Source organism: Leiobunum rupestre, chromosome 5 (assembly GCF_980474605.1).
Source record: "Leiobunum rupestre chromosome 5, qqLeiRupe1.1.hap1, whole genome shotgun sequence".
NCBI lineage: Eukaryota > Metazoa > Arthropoda > Arachnida > Opiliones > Sclerosomatidae > Leiobunum > Leiobunum rupestre.
The window spans coordinates 20,688,957-20,711,290 of record NC_143388.1 but is presented as its reverse complement, the minus strand read 5'-3'; the positions used below and the strand labels follow the sequence as shown (position 1 = coordinate 20,711,290).

The following is a 22,334-nucleotide window of genomic DNA, read 5'->3' as shown; positions in this document are numbered from 1 at the left end:
TTTGTATTATCCTGGGAAAGAAATTAGGACATTAAATTTAAACGCGCATTATTTGATTATATTCAAATCACCTCGTGACAAATCCGCGATATTTCATTTGGCTAGACAGATTTCTCCCACCAATAGTAAATACGTCATTGATGCCTTCCATCAAGCTATCGCTAGAGATTTTGGGTATTTATGGGTGGATTTAAAACCAACCACGTCAGATGATCACAGACTACGAACCGGACTTATACCAGGGGAAGAAGCTGCGGTTTTTGTGCCAAAATGAAAAGAGTTCACAACCATAAAGAGTTTTTAAAGTATCTGACTAAGTGTAATTCGTGTCAGAGAAATGCGGCTATCAAATATGCTAAGGGTGACGCGATCAAGGCAATTGTAGAATGTTGTATAAATGTTCTACGTGGGAATGTGAAACTGTCAGATGATCAGAAGAAACGACTGAAGAAACACCGTCAAAGCTTACGGAAGCTATCTAAAACCAATACCCTAGCAAAACGAAAAAAGATTCTAATTCAAAAGGGTGGATTTCTCCCTTTACTCTTAGCGCCTCTTCTATCTATTGTGAGTAGTGCCGCAGGCGCGGCTATTAGTAGAGCGATCAATAAAAATGGCTAGAAAGATGATCTTGGTCTCCGAAGAAGTTTACCGCCGGATGAACTCGCCAACAAAAGTTGATGAGAACTTGAATACCTACACAGTTTTGAATAACCAGAAGCTTAATCCCTCTCAAAAAGTGGATTTATATAACCACTTATTGCAACGTACTATTAATAAACGAACTAAAAAGAATGAAACTGCAATTCAACCGAAAAAGGACTGGTATTCTGAAATAGCAATTGCTGTACCAAATTCGCATCTTAAACCCGCCATCGCATTGTATAAGTGGATTCAAAATAATAGCAAGATTGAATGGTCATCAAATGGTGAACTGATGTATAAAGAACGTCCAGTTGTCGGTTCTAATATTATGGACATTTTACATGATACTGTTAAAGACTATAAAAAGAAACCAAAACAAAATGCTGTCGGTATAGATCTCTTTTACGAATTGCTTACCAAAGAAAATGTTCCCAAGTCTCTCATAAAAAATAAATTCCCTTTTGAACACAATATTGACACTGTAACCCATACTGATATACCAAATGAATCACCAAATGTGATCCCCAAACAATTAGATTATTTTCCACCAAGTCCCGAATCTATCAATGATGGACGCGGGGTAATGAGTTGGCTTTCGTTGAAATAAAGAATAAAAACTAATAACACGAGTCATTTTATTTCATTTACGTTTCAAACTTCACTATGGAAGGTTGCAACGACCCTACCCCCACTGGGTTGTTAACCACATTAACCGTGTCATATATGAAGTCACCCAAAGTTATCACGGCATTTTTTTTATTATTTATTATTATCGTTATTGAACTATTTGATTTCGCGCACTGGTATCGGGAACGAAATATGAACTGTACGAGAAATGGATAAACTGGAAGGAATATATTTCAATGTAAAGGACCCCGGAAGTTTCGGAGGTGTACGAGGACTTTATCGGGCGGCCAAAGCAAAGGGAGTTAAGGTATCCTTAAAAGACGTTCAAGAATTTCTAAATCGTCAAGATACGTATACACTTCACAAACCAGTGACACGCAATTTCCAAAGGAACAAGACTATAGTTTATGGAAAAGATGAACAATGGCAGCTTGATCTGGCAGATCTGCAGGACTTAAAACGTCACAATGACGGTTTTCGATATCTCCTATGTTGCATCGACTTATTTAGCAAATACGCTTTCGCTGTGGCTACCAAGGACAAGAAAGGACCAACGATGGTTACGGCGTTTAAATCTATTCTCGAATCTGGTCGAAAGCCGAAGATTATACAAACAGATCACGGGAAAGAGTTTTTATGCACAGAGTTTCAAAGAGAATTGAAACGAAGTGGAATCAAGTTTTTCGCGACGCATTCGGAAGTGAAAAGCAGTATCATTGAAAGGTTTAACCGCTCTCTAAAATCACGGATGTTTCGCTATTTTACACAATCTGATACGCATAGATATATCGACGTATTACCAGATTTATTAGATTCATATAACAACAATTATCACAGATCTATTAAATGCAAACCCACTGAAGTCACGAACGAAAATTCTAAAGAAATATGGAATAATTTATACGGGAAAGTGAATTTTTCACCCCCAGTTTCATTCCCCTTTGAGATAGGTGACTTGGTTCGAATGAGTAAGAATAAATTAACCTTTGAAAAGGGGTACAAAGCCAACTACACCGAGGAGTTATTCAAAGTCGTTCAGCAAATACCGAGAGACCCGCCGGTATATAAACTCGAGGATTTGAGCTCGGAGCCCATTTTGGGTGTGTTCTACAAAGAGGAAATACAGAAAGTCGGGAAGGACCTTGAAAATTGTAAATTTAAAATCGAAAAAGTGTTAAAAAAGAGAACGAAACCTAACGGAAGTAAAGAGCTACTAGTTCGTTGGAAAGGATACAGTTCAGACTTTGATTCTTGGGTACAAGAAATCGATTTATAATGAGTTTCTACATTACTTTACCGTCGGACTCATCTATGAGATACTTCAAAAACAATACCATAAGCAAGTTCCGAACGTATTTACCGGAACCTATAAAACTTCATGGGGCTTATGAAGTTGGCCTCGCTGAAATCAGTTATCCAAGGACTTGGAATAATATTAAAGAAGAATGTATTGTACGAATTTGGGACACTACATTTGTAACTGAGACAGATCCTAGACCCAAGAAAAAGAAGCCGAAAATTACGGATAAAATCAAAAAACATGAGGAAAAACCCGAAAACTTGGTTAAGATAGATCACAAAGATCAAGAGCGAGATATTTCTATAATTGTTCCTCGCGCCACACCCATCAGTGAACGGGGAAAGAACATTGATAAAAGAGACTTGAGCGATAGCAATCATGATATTAACATAATTATACCTCCTGGATACTATGGATCTGCGGAAGATTTAATCCAAATAATGTCAATCGATGATGACGGGCAAAATTTTGATTCTAGAGTTGTTCTTTATTATAACAAACCTAATCGTCGTGTGGTAGTTGAAATGAAAGGTGGAAACCAACTTTATATCCCGCACGAAATTGCCATAATATTAGGTTTTACGAGAACACCGGGAAGGGACATTACAGTGGTTACTTCAATGACAGCTCCGTTTAGCTGTGATATGGATGCCGGATTACATTCCCTCTTCATATACTCGGATATAATACAGAGCCGGTCGGTTGGAGACTCGGATGTTCCGCTTTTAAGAATTATAAGTATTCATGGAAAAGACGGAGATACTGTTGAAAAAGAGTTTTCGAGACCTCATTATATGCCTGTCGCGAACAACAACTTCCAAACTATTGAAATTAATATCATGAGTGAAATGGGACATCCGGTACATTTTGAAAGAGGAAAAGCGCACGTCACACTCCACTTTAGACCTCGAAGAACTTGGACTCCACTATAAAACATAGTGGGAGGATCAAATCCCACTTCATTTACGACGAGAGTGTCAAAGGCGCAACATGTCTCCACATAGTTTAGACCGTGTTTCCGTTAGCGACTATCAAAACTATTACTTGAATCAAATTGGACACGGATCCATTCCTGTGTATAGAGGAATTTCCGTACAAAGAGGTAATACAGAGAAATACGGTATATATCTTTGAATTGTTACCTAATAATTATTATTACCAGGTTATGGATTTGGAAATATATTGGCTTCCGCATTTCGATCGGCCATGCCCATGTTTAAAAGGGGTGCTTCGTTCCTAGGACGAAAATTTTTAAACGCCGGAGCTAAAATTGCATCAGATGTCTCGAGTGGTGTATCTCTTAGAGAAGCGTTAAAAACCAGAGGTACAGAGGCGGGGAAAGAAGCTTTGAGAAGTGCAGCCGAAAAAGTGACTAAACTAACTGGAAACGGACGTAAAAGACGACGTAAAACGTCACCCATCATCAGTTCGGTTCGAACCAAGAAGAAGAGAAGTTCGATCCCTCAGCGCTCCGATATTTTTTCATAATGTCCCTCGCACATCCCAACTCTCAAAATAGTATTAGTTCGGAACTTGATTTATTTCACGTACCTTATACGCAAACTGGAATAATAGGAAGTCAATGGGTTGAATATAACCCGACATCGAACGTTAATGAAAATCAAGCGATTATATTCTCCATCGCTGGTAACTCGGAAACGTACATTGATTTGAAGAATACTCTACTACAAGTTCAAGTGAAGATAGTAAAACCCGATGGGACTTTACCTAAAGCCGCGACTACGGCCAACGCGGTAACAACACCCGCGGATAAGGTCGCACCGGAAAACCTATTTTTAAACAGTCTTTTCGGGGAGGTTCACGTATCATTGGGTGATAAATCGGTTACGTCATGTCCTCAACAATACCCCTACAAAAGCATGATACAAACTCTCTTGACGTTTGGTGGTCCCGCTAAAGAGAGTTTCCTAACATCATCGCTTTTCTATAAAGACCAAGCTGGAAAATTCGACGATTTCTTTGACAACGATGGTTTCAAGAAACGAGCTAAATTTGCCCAAGAAGGGGTTATCGACATGATTGGCGTTGTACGCGCTGATATCTGTCAACAATCACGGTTTATCCCTAACCTGATCGACGTGAATTTCAAGTTTATCAAAAGCTCCAACGAATTTTGTTTACATACGGATGGAATGAAATGTAAAGTGGTATTCTCCCACGTATCAATGTTCGTTAGGAAGATTAAATTAACGCCGGAAATTATGATATCGCATGCCAAAACCTTGGAATTGGCCACGATGAAATATCCAATTACTCGTACGCAATGCAATTCATTTTCCATATCTCAAGGAAACAAGATATGCGTAAAAGACAATTTATTTAGCGGGCAACTACCTAGTAAAGTGGTTATTGGACTTGCTGACCAGAATGCCTTTTTGGGTGATTACAAGATGTCGCCGTTCAACTTTAAAAACTTCTCGCTAAATCAAATTGCCTTGTATGTCGACGGAAGCAGCGTACCGTATAAGCCGTTAAATCCAAACTTCAAAGATAACATGTACAATGGAATATCGACGAGGGTAATTTCATTAGTCGTGACGAATTCGCCAACGGAAACGCTCTTTTCGTATTTGACTTAACACCGGATCTTAACGGAAGTACCACCGAATGTTTCAACCTTATAAAGAACGGAAACGTTAGACTCGAATTAATATTCGGTGAATCATTACCAACAACAGTTAGCGTCATTTACTACTCCGAATACCAATCCTTGATTGAAATTGATAAACACAGGGCGGTTGTATTTGAGCATAGTTCATAATGGACTCTCGACAAATCGAAAAAATACTCAAGAATGATCCCTTCACTAAATATCTGTTCAGAGGGGTCTATCCCGCGGACAAATTACCAAACATTGCCAAAACGTTCCCGTCTCTATTCATCGTGAACACTGATACTTCTAAAGGAGAAGGAGTCCATTGGTGCGTGTTAATATCATGTTAAAATAAATGTAAATTAACTAAACTAATTAATTTAGGTGTGTAATATACATTTCAAGGAAGCACAATACAACCTTTTTCGAAAGCTTCGGAAATTCACCGGACTTGTTCAAATTTAACTATTTTATAGAAAGAAACAGCTTAACTGTTACGTTCAATTCTTATCAATTGCAAGGAAATTCTAGTAAGACTTGTGGTGGATATTGTATATACTTTGCTATTAATATGTGTCGGGGAATAAAAATGTTTGAAATATTGGAAAGATTTTCTGTAAACAGAAATAAAAATGATCGTATGATTGAAGAATTTATGTATAAAAAATATTCAATAAATTTGTCGTAAAACATTTTATTTGTCATTGATTCTATAGTGACCATGGGCAAAAGTAGAAACACCATCGTCTAAAATGTATCTTTTATCGTCGCACGGGTTGAGACAGAGTTTGTTTTGGCGTATTGTCGTAACAACGTGTTTGTTGCTGACGATTCTTTTCATTTCCGCAACAGTCACTTTGCGGTTTAATAGACAGTCGCGATATTCAGCATGCCGAACGCGTTTTTTCACCACGCGCTTGCAGATTCCTTTGCAAGTTTTCTTTTCACCCTTTGACGATAAGATGGAATACATTTTCGGCCGAAGCCCACAAAACTCTTGAATTGGAGTTCCGTCAAGTTCATCTTTAAACTTTCCTAGTTTCTTTTTGTTTGTTTCATCATACAAAAAGTGTTCTTTGGGGTACCCTGAAAAGTCATATTTGTCACTCTTTTCAGCGAAGTCCTTGTACAAATCCTGTGTTTCGATGTGATATGTCAGACTGTCTGTAATGTGGAAACACGTTAGAAAAAAAAAACATAGGATATGGATAAAGGTATACTAACCAGTATCAGTGAATAAAAGTTTAACTTTTTCTCCATACTGACGCCTTATCACATCGTAATGGAATTCGTACATTAGCAATTTTGAGAGGTCTAAAATGGTGAATCCTGTATATATGGGTCGGTTTAAAACCAACTTCTTTTTCACGGAATGGATTCCAACCAAATCATTTTGGAACAACGTAAATTTTTGGAATGTGGGTGAACTAGCTTTTTTGATAGCCTTTTCAGCTGTCGTAACCAGTTTGAAATCAATACGATTTCTTAGGTTTTCCATAGTTTTTCCTAAACAAAAAAAAAAATTTAATTTTAATTAATTAATTTTAATTAATTAATTTAATTACCAAAGACTGCATTGTTCATTAATTTGAAATAGTCTTTTTCAAACTCATTGGTGGCCATCTTTCTTTTTTCTGTATTAAATTCTATGTATGGTTTCAGCCAAGCGCCTTGTTGAAACGTCAAAATTCGATGAATTTTTGTGATTCTGAGCCCTTTCGACACGTAGTACTTAAGATTACGATAGTGTACTACGTATCGTTCTTTGTTGTTTAGGTTTGGGACTAGTTTCGGCAGGCTTTCTTTAATTGGGATATTTAGTTCCGTCATTTGGTCCTTTGAATACCGCGAAAGTTCCTTCGGTTTTATGGTAGTTGACTCTGGTGCTAGTGGGTAGCAGTTATGAGCGTCGTGGTACGTCAAATCGACTTCGACAATAAATCCTTCGGGGTCATTGTCTGGACAGTTCAGGATTTCGTTTTGACTATTTACCCCTGGTTCGAGCCATCTAAACCCTTTCATTGGCAGTACATCGCACATAACGGCACCATAGAGGTTGTTACAGTCTATTAACATTAACATTAACATTAACATTAACATTAACATTAACATTAACATTAACATTAACATTAACATTAACATTAACATTAAAATTAAACTTAATTTATTTTATTTTATTTAAAAATACCTTACCGAGATAGCAGATATGACTATCTGGTTTGGTCGGGTCGTACGTCTCTAGGTACTTATTGTTTGCTTCGGCGAAACGATGACTAATCATGGACACTCCCCCACGGATTCCCTTCTCGATAAAAAGGTGCATGTTTTCATCGAGAAGAAGATTCAGGTGTACCTTGGTCATACAAAGGGCCGCTTGCCATGCAAAACCTTTGGTAGTAACTCGAGTATTAGCCTAGTTGGTATTTTTATTATTATTATTATTTCTAATTTATTTTTACCTGGACCGGTGTATGCGTGAGCAGGGTCTAGTCGGTAGTAATTCATACAAATTTTTCTACAATTCTGGAAAACATCGGCCAGAAGAAGCGTGTCTGACAAGACATATAAGTCGTGATATTCCCCTTTTAAAAAGGAAAATAAAATTAAAGTTTATCCTTGAACTAGTTAATAATAAACTCTTACCGAGATTTCTAATATTGAAAAATTGCCAAACGCGTTGCGCGTGATCGTAATCAACTTGGCTTAAAGGTTCTTCACTGAGAGAGTTGTAAAAACACCCAATAGGTGGCAGCTGCGTTTCATCAAAACGTTCTACACTGTCCATATAGTCATATGGGTACACTCCCTTCCTTAAAAGTAACTCGATTTCTTCGGGTTTAAAAACCGAGTTCATGATGGTAAATTTTTCCGGACCCCCTTTAGCTAAATTTCCAACAAGTGTTTCCAACGATGCTGGTAGAAATCGTAGACTATCGATAAATCGTAACTTTCCCAGGGTGAATGAAATATACGTTTCACTGTTAGTCGGAATACAATCAATGTTATTATTTTTAATTTTATCGATTTGTTGCATAATGAGGTGGGCGTCGTATCTACGGGTGAATAATATGATAAATATATCGTTTGCATATTAATAAACTAAAAAAAAACTAACCGTGAAAGATTATGTAGTATAACAGGTATGAAGCTTGGGGCTTTTAACTGGAGATTGCATCTTTGACAAGCACTACCCCTGTATGCACCCGTGTAGTGATCGTGGTCTCTAGTTTTTATCGATAAGGCAGTAAATTTCTCCTCGCATACGTAACAATGAGTGGCCGAGTGGAACGCGGCTTCCTCGGCACCCGTCAGAGCCATAGGGGTGTTACTCTTAAGCTTTTCGGAAATAGCATCCGCTTCATTCAAAAGAAGCTTTAAAAACTTTAAAGCTCCATCAACCCCTCGATATGTTATGTGGTTAACAAGGTTTCCTATAGACAAAAATAATTAAGTAACATATTATACGTAAAAAAAAAATTGATATGATCTCACCGTCCGTTCCTATTATTGCGTACGAAAACCCACACGTTACGTGTAAGGCTAACGTAGTCGTTGAAGAGAGTGATGAATCTGGCAGACATGTAGAAAAATGAGATTGCAATGACTCAAAGTCCGCAATGATGACATACGGAACCTATATTTAAAATTTAAATGTTATTTCATTCACGATTAAATTCAAACAAATATAAATATACCATTTGATGCCAACTGAAATTTTTAAATTTCAGTATGGGCTCCTTGAGCGGCATCACCACACGTTGCGGATCGTGAATATTGCAATCTCTGATATGTTCCTCGTGATTCTCCCTCGCTCGTACACCCGAGCTTCTCTTCAGACACCGTCGGCAATAATAGTTCGTATGGTCATTTGTGGTGAAATCACAGAGTAAGCGACTTAAATGGCGAATTAAACAATAATGTTTTGTTTTTCCATTTGATAAAAGAAGGAGATCAATTTGTCTCTCTTCTGGTACGTCATTTTCACTCACGTATCGTGGAAACACTCCCTTTTCATAAGCAAAAATGTTTATGGAAATATTATTTATTTCTTCAAATTTTTTAAGTTTGAACGCGTCCAGTTCAAAGGGAAATGTAATACCGGATAAGTTCAGTTCATTTTCATACCGCTTGTAGTGATATAAAAACTGAGGATTGTTAGGAGCGGGATGTAGTTTCGCTAAAATCGCCCATATAAAACACTTGTTGTCATCTGATTTGACATTTACTAGCGCGCGTTTCATTTTTAATACCGGTGGTAAATCAAAATACGTTCCACCAACAAGTGGTAAATATTGTATAATATTCATTTGTAGGTATAAAATACGATCTAGCACCCAACCACTCCCCATTGCCTCGAATTGTTGCATGCTTTCGGCAATTTTGTCTCGACTGGAATTGATTTGACCAGGGATTGTCTCCGGTGTTAAAGTCGTGTGGGTGTACCCACGAAAATACGGCATAACTTCGACCTCCGCGTCTGTATTTGCGAGTTCACGGGTGAATCTTGCCCGAATGGTAAGATACCATTTTATACCCTTTTTAGTTGTTAGTTTGTTTTTTAAATAGTTCCCTAGGGTATCGCAGTGTTCATTTATGTACAGCACTGGGTCTGTTACTCCATCTAGGGCGGTAATTCGCGCAGAAAATATGGCGTCACCAAGCGCGTTTATTTCCTCTATTTGGTTGATAACTGGGTTAACTACGGTGTGATTTCCCGCTGGAATATCTACAACACCTTGTTGTTGATGATTTAAATTTTCCATAGACTCATTTCTCCCCACGTCACCTTGCGAGAAGAATAAGTCGTCATCGTTTTTTGGTTGACTAGGTTGAAGATTATCTAATGGTCTGATAACCGGTGGATATTCAAGCGCTGGTTCGGGAAATTCCATTGAGAAATCCATAATAGAATCATCCCCGGCATTTTGACCCTCGTTGACCGCGGCGTCAATAATTTCGTTTAAAGAAATTTCTCCGGCGGGGACCCGTACGAGGTGCGGGGAAACGGGTGTCAGTGGTTGCGACGAAACTGGCATGGATAACGATATAGCGGCCGGTTCTGGATGTGATACGACGGCGGCTTCGAGTCTGGGAACCACGACTGGTTTCGGGGTTGAAACCAAGTCTAAACATATAAATTTAGTTTAATGAAGTACATTTCAATAAAATAAATTTAATAAAGTAATATTTACCATTTTCAACTCTTATATTTTTTCGAGAATGAGTATCCGATGAGGCAGCCCTTTTTACCGGGGGGTTTGGCGAGGATACTCGGTGTGACGGTCCGGCTTGCGGAAAGACTGACCGAATCGCGGGTTCCGAGTGTTCAATACAAACGGTATGACTGTTCCGTTGATGGCGGACTAAATTATCGTTCCGGGAAAAAGATTTTCCGCAAACGGGGCAAGCTAAATTTATATTACCGTGTTTAGTATTTATGTGGCGGACAAGGCTTTCTTTGTGGGTGTAGACAGTCGAACAATTTGAACAGGGAAACATTTCGAGAGCAAATGTGACCATAAAAATCAATCGCACCCTTCTTATACTTAATGTTTGGGAAAATATTTCGTATTGATTAATTAAAAATAGACAATATCAAAAGACTCTCTAGTTGTCTCTCATATATTTAAGATTTTCAAATGGATTATCTCAAGAATACACTTGACAAATAATTCCACTCTTTGGTTTTACCCTAAAATCATGAATAATACAAGAATAAATACCACTTTAGATTTTATTAAACTTTCTTCTTTCAAAGAATAATTTACAGTGTTTCAAGTTCATTTTTATTTTTAAATTTGCTTTTTATACATTTTCTAGTTGTGAATTTACGTAATACAAATTTTTATATATCCACTCAGAGAACTGTATAGATTTTTCTAACGAACATGAATAATTTTTATTTACACAATTAGTTCTATGTTCATATAAACAAGAAAACATTGTCCCTTCGCCACCCAGTTCTGACACTTTTGGACACCCCACACTGTTTAAATCAATGACTTCACGGTTGATTATTTTCAACAGAAATAAACATTTTTCAAGTCCTTTGCAAAAGACACGATCGTAACCTTGCACTGCCATTGATATACAGTCATTTAACTTGCTGTATGGTGTGAAACCATAGTCCCAAGGTAGTCCGTGAATACGTCGGATAACCCACCCGTTTTGCTGTCGACTACGTAATGGAATTTCCAATTCTTCATACGGAGGTAGAACCACCCATGAAGCCACTCGCGGGGAAGCCGTAGCCGATGTGGCAGATAGTTCCTTTACTATTTTCACAGAACCCATCTTCCCATCGAGGAATTCGAAATCTATAACTATGGATTTTTTATTCTTTACAGTGTAAGACGATTCATCTGACATTTTTGCCATGGCCTTTTGTATAAGAAATGTGATTAGAGAATATTTAGAGGATATCTTCAATAAGCCGTATACCTACATTGCGTTTGATAGTTTCGTATTTTGTTGATCCGTTGAGTGTGAATTAATTTTTACCCTGGTGTCCGTCTATATATACTAACACGTCATAATAATTTTCACTATACAAAACCTCTATTTTATCAACCTGCCTCTTCGCTTTCCCCAGCCTCCCCTGCCTTTGCCTCTGCATTTCCTTCCCCCTGCCTCCCTGCCTCTCTGCATCCCCTGCCTTTGGCTCTGCATTTCTTTCCCTCTGCCTCCCGGCCTCCCTGCATCCCCCAGCCTCCCATGCCTTTGGCTCTGCATTTCCTTCCCTCTGCCTCCCTGCATCCCCCAGCCTCCCCTGCCTTTGGCTCTGCATTTCCTTCCCCCTGCCTCCCTGCATCCCCCAGCCTCCCCTGCCTTTGGCTCTGCATTTCCTTCCCCCGGAGGCAGGACCTTTTTGAATCGGTATTCTGACCCTACTGATATGCGTAAAATAAATAAATAAAACCATTTCATAGCGCAAAAGATATTACATATAGGATATTAGAGCTGGTAACCAACGATTTTATAATTTATTTCTATGCTGAAAACGTCAAACCAAATTGCAGTATATTATGAAATATTTTCTGTAAATTTTAATTCTGGAACTTGGGCAATTACATTTCCGAACGAATTTCGTCTACCTAGCCAATCAAATAAAAATATACTTAAAAAAAAAGGTGCGTGTCCTATAAATTCGGACCTTTCACACCCCTTTTTCGTTTTCCACTTCGTTAAGACACGGAGGTTATTTATATCGCTATTTGTGTGAAGTTTCTTTTCAATAGTTTCTGAGAAACAGCGTTACAGACCTAATGCTATTTGAGTCGCTAGTGAAGGAGCTACGCTCCAACAATGAAATCTTGTAAATAAATTACTACGAGTAATAGTTTAATCAACCAGTACACTAACTTAAAACAACATAATAATGTACGAAAAAACTACCTATAACAAAGCGCACTCTAAACCACTCATTTATTACTTTATGGATGTTATACTTGTTTGTTACTTTTGGTCATATGAAGTTTTTCGCAAAATAGTGTCACACTTATTTGTTACTTTTGGTCATACGTTGAAAGTGTCAAGCTTATATGTTAGTACATGTACATGAAACCAATACAAAGAAATCCATATAGGATTGTGTGTAAAACATGTTCTAAGGGGAACGATCTCCTAGCTATTGGAACGAATCTATTCTATTGTGTAGTTTACAAGCCTTCCTCCAGAGGGCGAAAGAGCATTCGTTCTTATTTGAACGAAATAAAATATCTTGAACACACCGTTCTCTGTTACATGTACATACCTTTAGAACGCTATCGTTCATTTTTGAACAGACTGTTCTAAGTAGAACGTCTTCTGACCGAATTTTTTTAACAGTGTATGTTAAAGAGTGGCCACCGCCCACCCTCAGGATACCCGGGTGGGCAAACCAATACAAAAGCTGTTGAGGCCATGTGATTTCCTATCGTTAAATAGATGGAAAGTATCAAAGGTGAAATAGGTAAGCAAAACACGACGAACATAATTCTTTTAAATTATTGAAATTAGTGGAAATATGATTTAAAGAAATTCTTCAACTGGGATTCAAATGTGTTTATTTTAGGAAATTTATATCAAACATTTGGGTAGTTTAGGTACCAAAAGTCATGTAAATTCGCAAATTCATAAAAAAAAATACCCATGAATGTAATTTTGCAGAACCGAAATTAATAGAATATGTCATTCTCGAATTTTATATTATCTCGGTGATTAAATTGATATTTTCTTAGAGCAGATATTTAATATGGATTATTAACAACTGCATAAATCAAATTATTGCAAGAATGTATTTATGTACTAAGAATATGGCGAGACGGAGATTCTGTCCCCATGGTCGCATACTTTGCAGCTTAAGGGCCTGTTGCAAAAGCCCTAGCCAAAGTGCTAGACCATTGAATTTAACATGTGCGATTCTAGCAAAGCAGACTTTTGCAACAGGCCCTAAGTTTGACTGCTTTGTATTTTTTGGTCTCACTCTTTCACGTAGACGCGAGCGTAGACGATTCCAATCTTACTTTTATTGTTCTATCGAATGAGAGTCATATGAGACCAACTTTTTTTTCCGGTCACTCTCCCTTTAAGGGGGTTGGTCAGAGGGGGCGGAAATTAACGGCACTGCGTGCGCGTCAAAGAGTTCTATCGAATGAGTCCAACTTTTTTTTCGGTCACTCTCCCTTTAATAAGAAAGTGCCACACTTATTTATTACTTCTGACCATACACGGTTCCGATAAGAAAGTGCAACACTTATTTATTACTTCTGACCATACACGGTTTCGATAAGAAAGTGCCACACTTATTTATTACTTCTGACCACACACGGTTTCGATAAGAAAGTGCCACACTAATTTATTACTTCTGACCATACACGGTTTCGGTAAGAAAGTGCCACACTTATTTATTACTTCTGACCATACATGGTTTCGATAAGAAAGTGCCACACTAATTTATTACTTCTGACCATACACGGTTTCGATAAGAAAGTGCCACACTTATCGTGTTTTTGTTATTTTTAATATTTTATCATTTTTGGTGTTCTTTATCTAATGAACTTTTGGTCGCAGTGCAAAATGACTATCATTTTCGAATTCTACGTTGCAAACACTACCAGAAACGTTTATTAGAATTTCTGATCCGAAATTCGAAAAATATCGATTTTTTTTATGTGCCTATTTATTTGTTTAGCTGAAATTTGCGATGAAAAAACGGAACCGTTTTGATCAATTTATGGTCTCTACCACCCAGTTAAACAGTTCACTTGATTTGGAAAGTGAAATCTCCTTACCATCTCTAAGGCCTTTTTAAAAATTTAATATCTCAGAAATTATATCGAATTAATGACTTAAAATTTTTAATCTACCACTAAATATGTCTAAAGTTTAACTGTGTAAACTTTCATAAAAATTGGTTATGGTGCCGTGGGGCAAATTTCTTCAATTGCCTGATTTCACATGGAATTTTTTTTCTTCTTTACACATGTTTTCCCAGTAATTGATATATTTCAATAGTTCTTGATCTCTATTCAAATCTGTACCATCTAGAGAATTGATATTACAAGTTAGGTGGCTCATTTAGGCTCTCTTATTCATATAGTGCCTCTGGCATATCGAGCATTTGGTGTTAATCTGGTATTTTTCACTTTACAAGCTCTGTACGGTGGCTCCTGGAAGCATAGCTTATCGATGCGTGATGCGCATTTATCAACTGTGGTTTTATTTTTTTGTTTTTTAGATTTTACCGTAACAGTCCGGACTTTCAATACGTGATACTATAAGTGTATAATATTATACATAAGTGTGACTTTCTCTATTCTTTACATGCAAAGAAATTACTGAAAGCTATTCACAAGACGGACTGCATTACCGGCTTCGTCGCCGTTTAGAGTGGAGATTTGAAGGTGTAGATGTCACTATTGAGTTTCAAGCAGATTTGTATTTCCCCCGCTATCTTGAAAATGTTGCCACGCTCCTAATCGTAAGTAACCTCATACACTACCTACAAGTAGTTTTATGGTCCAAAAATATAATTTTGAACAGGTTGATACTGTATGTGTTTTTTTTCAAAACAAGCAACTGGAATTCCGTATATGCTTCGAGCTTAGGAAATATAGCGCCATCTGATTTAATAACCATCAACTAAATATGTGAAGAAATAGCAGACGACTTTTTCGTTTGAACTTTCAGCTGTTGCGCAGATATAATTTTGAACGAGCAGACAGCTTTCATATATTCAATTTAAAACTCAGTCGGTAGGCGGCGATAATTATGACCAAAATTTAAACTACGCACTATTGTTTACTACAAAACATTCCGTTAGTTCTTTTCGTTAGTATTGTTAATTTTCCTTCGCCACAGCTGCGCAAATTAACCTTATTTATACATATATCTGACAATTATTTTGGTGCGTCTTTTGGGAATAATTATGCAGCAAATAAGTGGGTTTCTTGCGTTAGACACTAGGTGACTATGACAAAGGAAAATAATAAATGCATCGCTACTCCTTTTTCATATACTCTAATTTCAATTCCAATGGAGCGATGTTGCAGCGGTGACAGATCGAGAGAAATTTCGCACAAATCTGAAAAATTTACGGAAAGGGCAATGCGTAGAAATCCCATAGGTACCTAGAATGCTGCCGCGTAACTGAGAAATAGCCAACAGCCGAGGCAGACGATCGACCAATATCAACCAATCAGCACTCAAAGAGCGACTACCGCCAGTAAAGTGTGACATCTAGCTTGAGTTCTTAATAATAATAAATTACTTTATACATTACGTCACTATAGAACCAGCAATTGATTGCCTGATATCTCTTTTATTTTTAATTTTACTGTCGATGTTTTTAAATATGGCGGGTGATCAAATTGTTCCGACGAGGCTCGGTTTGGAAACGGCGGGTGATTTGAAATGTGTGTTTATAACTTTATTTAGTAACACAGAACAATTTAAATATTATTTAGTTTAATTACAAAATATATGCCTAATGCTGGTGTATTGCGGAAATGAAAATTATCCTTATAAAGTTAATTATAATCGTTGTGATTTTGTTGCTTTGGAGATAAGACTCAGTAAACCCAACTGGAATGGATTCCATAAATGTCTTTAGAATTTGATTGTAATGAAATTTAAGGCTGTGTCTCTGGCAAGCAGATGGGTATTGTTAAACCATAAATACATTTTGAGAAACTTCCTTATCTTTGTAAAACATAGTGTGGTTATAAGCAAAGCAGCCCCAAATTTTCTCATAAACTGGACTGTATCACAGATTATACCAAAGACAGTGATTGTGGCATATGAAATTTGTGGTTAGATTTTGTATTTATTCTATCAAAACATTTGGAATTTTAAATTAATTTGGAAAATTGGTTGGATTTGATATTAAGACAGGAGTATGAATGAATAAAATTAAAGTTTAATAGTCAGAGCTAGAGTGATATGACTATTAGAATATAGGGATTATTGTTTTGGGCAAGCTAGACACAAGCCTAAGGTTTTATACAGTACATTTAAAATTAAATGTTTTCTTATACCAAATCACTTCACAGCCTCATCATACGCAGTTTTTAAAAGCCTTGGCTCGCCACTTTTTGCCAGGCAGATTGAAGTGCACCAACGAAAGAAACCGTTGAAACGGAGATATATTCTTCCAAATGTTCCTTATTTATACATATTTAAAAAAAAATAATACACTTGGTATATTTACCGTTATAATTGCATTTTTACCAAAACGATTAATATCTCAAAATCGAAAAAACCCAGCATAATCCTATGGGAATTTCCTGAGCTTGGCTATCGAAAGCATCGTCTCTCACTCTATCGCCTCTCATAGGCTGAATGACCCCTGGCGAAGAGGCGACAGGTCCCACCATACACGGCAGCATTCTAGGTACCTATGAGATTTCTATGGGGCAAAGGGATCGAGAATTCGAGCAATGTAGGGAAATTCGAGGTGGGGATGATTTTAAAGCGAAGCTACTAGAAATACCGATATTTGACAACACTGATTAAATTTGCAAAAATAAATACAATAAAATAAGCAAAGTTAGCAACCCTGAAATCTTATTTTATTATATTTTATTTTAATTTTATTTTCGATAAAAACTAAACTGAAAAATCAATATTAGGGAACTACAGGGATAACTATTTTGAAAACAATGAAAACCACTATTCCCATATTTATACCAAGAGACATAGAAGAAAAAGAATCTGCCTCGACGCTGCCATGAAAATTTACAACTTCTCCGTTGTTTTCATCACCCCTTGCGCATCATTACATTTGAAAATGCGGTATTCTTGAGTTCACCAGAATTCCTACTAGGGTCACTAGTACTATTAAAAAAAACGATTTGAATTTGAACAATATGATTGGCTCTCTGGTATAGGGGGTACAAGGGAGATAGGCAAAGTTCGAAGTTTTCAGGAAACCTATGGTAGAAGTTAGGGGAGGGCTCTCGAGGCAGACTCTTTTTCTTCTATGTCTCTTGGTAATACACTCTTTTCGCGGTATTTTATGGGCGCGTCGATGTTTGGTTTTCCACCTTTCAGCCCCATCCACCATTACGGATACCCAAAGAGTGGATGCTAGACTCTCCGCGGAGGGCAGAGGCAATGGCCGACGAGCGGGAGGCAAGTAAGAGGGGTCAAATTAAGGTGCGGAAAAGAGTGTATAATCAGAGAGTGTATAGTATAGAGAGGCGCCTCTATCTATTCCCGTAATGTTATAATTTTGTCGTACGTTTTTGAAGCGCGAGCCCCTAGAATAAGCAGACGACCCGTTGTGATAGTCTTAGACGTTCGATGGCGCCACAGTAAAAATCAATTATAAAAAAAATCAAAACAGCTGCAATAAATTTTTCTTCAATTGTTATTTTGAATTCTTTAAAAATCAATGGTGGATATCATTAAGTTCCAAAAAATTTACTAATTACAATATTTCAATAATAAAAACTCCAAAATTTTTAATAATTAAAAAAAATAACGAGAAATTGTACGGGAAGCCAAGTCTTAAATGAACAGAAACAGAAAAACTAACAAGTTTATAAATTACGGTGGAGTGGAATAAATTATAATAATAATGTAATTAAAAATGAAATAAATAATTTTCATAAGTAATGTATACGAATATCTTTCGATGAATAAATAACGTTCAGTGTTGTATTTTTAATAGTTTTCTGTCAAATCTTTTCTGTGCTTTTGTATATTGGTGATCAAGATCTGGTTTTTTTAAGGGTACTGTTTATGCAAAACTCCACAAAAAAGGTACCATGTTTTGAAACACAGTGGCGCATTTTGAATCTTCAGGAGAAGGGGACCATTTCTTGTCAATTCTCCATGCTATGAATCTTTGTAAGCGTCGTTTCACATTTGTCATGTGTGATAATAGTTTGAAACTGGTGTCAAATATCTCATTTACCTTTGTTACAAATTCGAAGAAATTGTCAGTTGGTACAATGATGCTACCAAAAGAAGAGTTTTTGGTGCATTTGAATGCCTTAAAATAAACAAGCACATTAGTTGGATCAAGAATTGGATAGTCCTACCTTAGTTGACTGATGCAAGAACAACATTGGTGATTTGAAAAGCAGCGATGGATTAGGTATCCTAATATGTAACTAAGGAGTGGACATTTTCTTTAAGCAGGTTGGGACTTTCACTGAACTTGTAAAACTCCATATTTATCAAAATTAGATGAATCCTCTTCTGGTCCTGGAGCTGATTTCACAAAGGAATCTATGTTTTAAATGAAGTTATCCAAATCATCGATGCAATTTGAATCTGCAGGTTTTAAGAGATTATTGACTGATGCTGCCCGAAATTGTTGAGAATTCAGATGATCTATATTGCCTCCTTTTTGACGAATATAACCAAAGTATTTTTTTGACTAACCCTACCCGTTAATAAGAACTCAAAACTGAAATTATCCTTTAGATCTTTCCACGGGAATAGCAAAGACTGAATTGAGAGTTTCCACCCTTCGATACAAGGAAGGGTTTTATACCTGCAGTTTTGAGGCTTCCATGTGTTAAACCATTCCAATTTGTCATTCAACATTTGAATATGGATTGACTTATCACTCATTCCTCTCTTACAGAGGGTTCGAAGCCCTACTATTGAACAATTCAAAAAGGTCTTACATGTGTAGAAGGAACTCGGCCGTGAAAGTGCTGTTTAATGTTATGTCTCCTAATCTCAAAGAGCATGCTGTTTGAATGCAATTGGCGACACTCCGGCTGAAAATTTGAGCTGCTAAACTGACTTTCATATTGGAAAATGCAGGTAAATTAATGTGTTTGTGTGTCAGCTTATGAGCGCTTCAAGACTTTTAATTTTTTTTATCTAATTCAAGATCTATCCAAGAAACTACTTGGCCCTCCACCATAATTGGATATCGTTTGAAATTGTTCCTCACACTTTTCAAGAGAAGGGGTGGATCAAAGAAGAAATTAATTTTCTCTTCATCAATTTCAATGTATGGCTTTTCAACTGATATTCCCATACTTCTGAACAAAGTTTGGTTTCCCGTCCGTTGATCACAAACCACAGTTTGGCAATGAGTCCAATATAACATGGTAATTATTTGAAGCGTAGCTTTCGTTTGGATGCTTATAATTGTCTTCTATTGGAATGCGTTTAGTTGAGAATATCAATTCTGGGTTTAAATCCAAAATTATTTTCCCATTGCCATTAAGTTTATCCATTGAAATGTTTTATCAATTTATATCTAGTGTTTATCTGCCTTACAACTTCAAATATAAATTACCATCTTTACAATTTGATTCATTAGGGAAAGCATGATTGTGTATTTGGATAATTTGTTTTCTTTTGAGATATCTTCTAACCCATGTTCATTAGCCCTGTTTCCATTTACTACTTATTGCATATGTAACATAATTACTCATAAGTATGCCACTGTACCCTTATTCCATTCAAAAATCTTCACTAACGGTTTGTTTCACCACGAACCAGTAAAAAGGTGGACTACGTTAGATTTTAACCTTTTAATTAATCCTAGTAATTTTGGGAGTCACACTATTGGCTACTAACATATTTATTTAAGCCAATGGAAAACCTCTAAATTGAGAAGGAATTTTTTGAGTCGGAATTTTGGTCAGCCCAATGTAGCTTTATTGAAATTTATAAACTCAATAAAAGGTTGGGGAAAATGACCAATAAGTGATCGCTTTCCGAAAATGGAACAAGTCGTTGAAGTGGGATATTCCACCAGCGTTATTAAAACCCATATCAAGCCTAGAAGAGTTAGGCCTAGGATCAAAAGAATCTGCAAACCAATCTTTAGATGCGCCAGAAAAGCTTCCAATAAACCAGCTGCTTCTTTTATTTGACAATGCAAATTTATTTTAGAACGTGAGTCTCCGAGAACTTCATTAATTTGCCAATTAATTACATAAACAGAACTTGACACTATATTGTAGTTCATTTTAGCTCCTAAGCCTTGGTTGCTCAAACCGATTTGTTTACAAAAACAAGTTGGCAAACAAAAATATACCTCTCCTCGGAAGAATTGTCCCTAGTGGTATTAATTTCTCGAGATAACCCTTAAAGATATATCTCCGCAATTTAGAGTTATTTGTTAAAAATATTATCCCAGTTCTATCCAGCCCGGTATAAAATTTTAATTATAATTAAAATAATTGAGACGAAACGACCAATTTTAATTTATTCAGAATATCATAAGTTAAGTAGTTACAACAGTGAGTTAGACGTAGTATAACAATGCACAATTGAATTAAACCCTTTTTACAGTACAAGTTTTTCAGTTGAATATAATACAAAGCAAATTTTAATGAAAGAAATATCTACAGAGGGTATTATAACGACCGTTCGCTTTTTGGTTTATAATTTTAACGGAATCGCGCCGATTTTAATTAAAGGATAGTTTATCGAAATTTTGTTAAAAGAATATTCCCTAAGGCCTCGCGATAAATTTACGAGAATAATTTCCCGTCGCCGTTATACCAAAAATTTAGTTGATTCGGGATTGCCAGAACTTTAATGTTGTGGGCGAGTGATTAGAAGATAAAATGGCAACCAGAATTATGCAAAATTATAAATTTTTATTTTTATTCAGAACAGTCTATGGAACGTTCTAGATTTAACTTTCATCAATAACCCAACAATATATATCCCTCCTACGTAATTGTACAGGACTGGTACTCAAGTGTCTAAGACTAGATTTGTCTTACTAGGAGAGTACCCGAGGTGTTTATTGCCGATTTAGTTCAAAGTCGGCCGTAATGTGGACCTCTATGAGATATGAAATTTCCCAAAAGGAGACGTTGCACTACCCATTCGATTTGCCATGGCAAACGAAACAGACCCACAGACAGACAGACAGACAGAGCCACAGACAGACACGGTGATTGTAATACCCCTCCAGGGTACAAAGTCCCCTCGGAGAGGTAAAAATGGCCGTCGGTTTATCAGACGCAGAGCTAATTGTTCGACGGCATAATTGGCATTTGAGATTCGATGACGTCAAATATGACATCAAATATGACGTCAAATATTTCGTAGGGTACAGATGACGCGATATCTGTGAAACAAACCGTTAGTGAAGAAATAGAGCTAGTGGTATAGTTTTGAGTAATTATGTTACATAAGCTTATTGGAATAATTAATTATTAATAAATATTAAGAAGCAAGTTCTCCTGGAAGATGTTTTTCTTCTTTTAATACGAGTAGGGGAAACTTAAATTTGATATTCATTATTGCTAATAATAGTTATTAGTCTATTTCTGGTTTTAAAATTCATGAAACGAAACAATCGTCAATAAAATAGAGATAACAAAGTGTATGGTTTGTGTACAAATATTCATTTATTTTATATAATAGTTTGTCTTTGTTGCCTTTTGCAGCCACTAAAATTTGAAAGTTAATATATAGGCTTATCTAATAAAATGGGTATTCACCGTTCTTTATTCCTTGGAAACTTGAAAAAAATATAAATGAGACTTCATTTTTTTAGTTGATGGACAATTTCTCGTCGAGAAATACTAGATTTATTGATGTTAAAGAGTAAGTTGCAAATTATTCGTTACCACCTTAATATTACTTTTAAACGAAGAAATTAAGTTTAAAATACCCGAATATAAAGTTTCGTTGCTTTACGTTTCGTAGATAATTAGAAATAATTAAAAGAAC

General features: G+C 36.5%; 2 protein-coding genes across 2 annotated transcripts; both read left to right on the top strand.

The window, feature by feature from the left end:
• Positions 1 to 1,480: 1,480 nt before the first annotated feature.
• On the top strand, positions 1,481 to 2,548 carry LOC149943763 (uncharacterized). The gene has a single exon (XM_090176186.1). The coding sequence runs from the start codon at positions 1,481 to 1,483 to the stop codon at positions 2,546 to 2,548; it is 1,068 nt and encodes a 355-aa protein (XP_090032312.1).
• Positions 2,549 to 4,059: 1,511 nt separating this feature from the next.
• Positions 4,060 to 5,354, top strand: LOC149943762 (uncharacterized protein F54H12.2-like). The gene is made up of 2 exons (XM_090176185.1): positions 4,060 to 5,112; positions 5,220 to 5,354. The coding sequence occupies exons 1-2, from the start codon at positions 4,060 to 4,062 to the stop codon at positions 5,352 to 5,354; spliced, it is 1,188 nt and encodes a 395-aa protein (XP_090032311.1).
• Positions 5,355 to 22,334: the final 16,980 nt, after the last annotated feature.

Excerpts from the sequence above, each read along its gene's own strand:
- LOC149943763 (XM_090176186.1), top strand. The coding sequence starts at position 1,481 with ATGGATAAACTGGAAGGAATATATTTCAATGTAAAGGACCCCGGAAGT.
- LOC149943762 (XM_090176185.1), top strand. The coding sequence starts at position 4,060 with ATGTCCCTCGCACATCCCAACTCTCAAAATAGTATTAGTTCGGAACTT. Across the intron at positions 5,113-5,219 it reads ACAATGGAATATCGACGAGG|AACGGAAACGTTAGACTCGA; the intron begins GTAATTTCATTA and ends AACCTTATAAAG.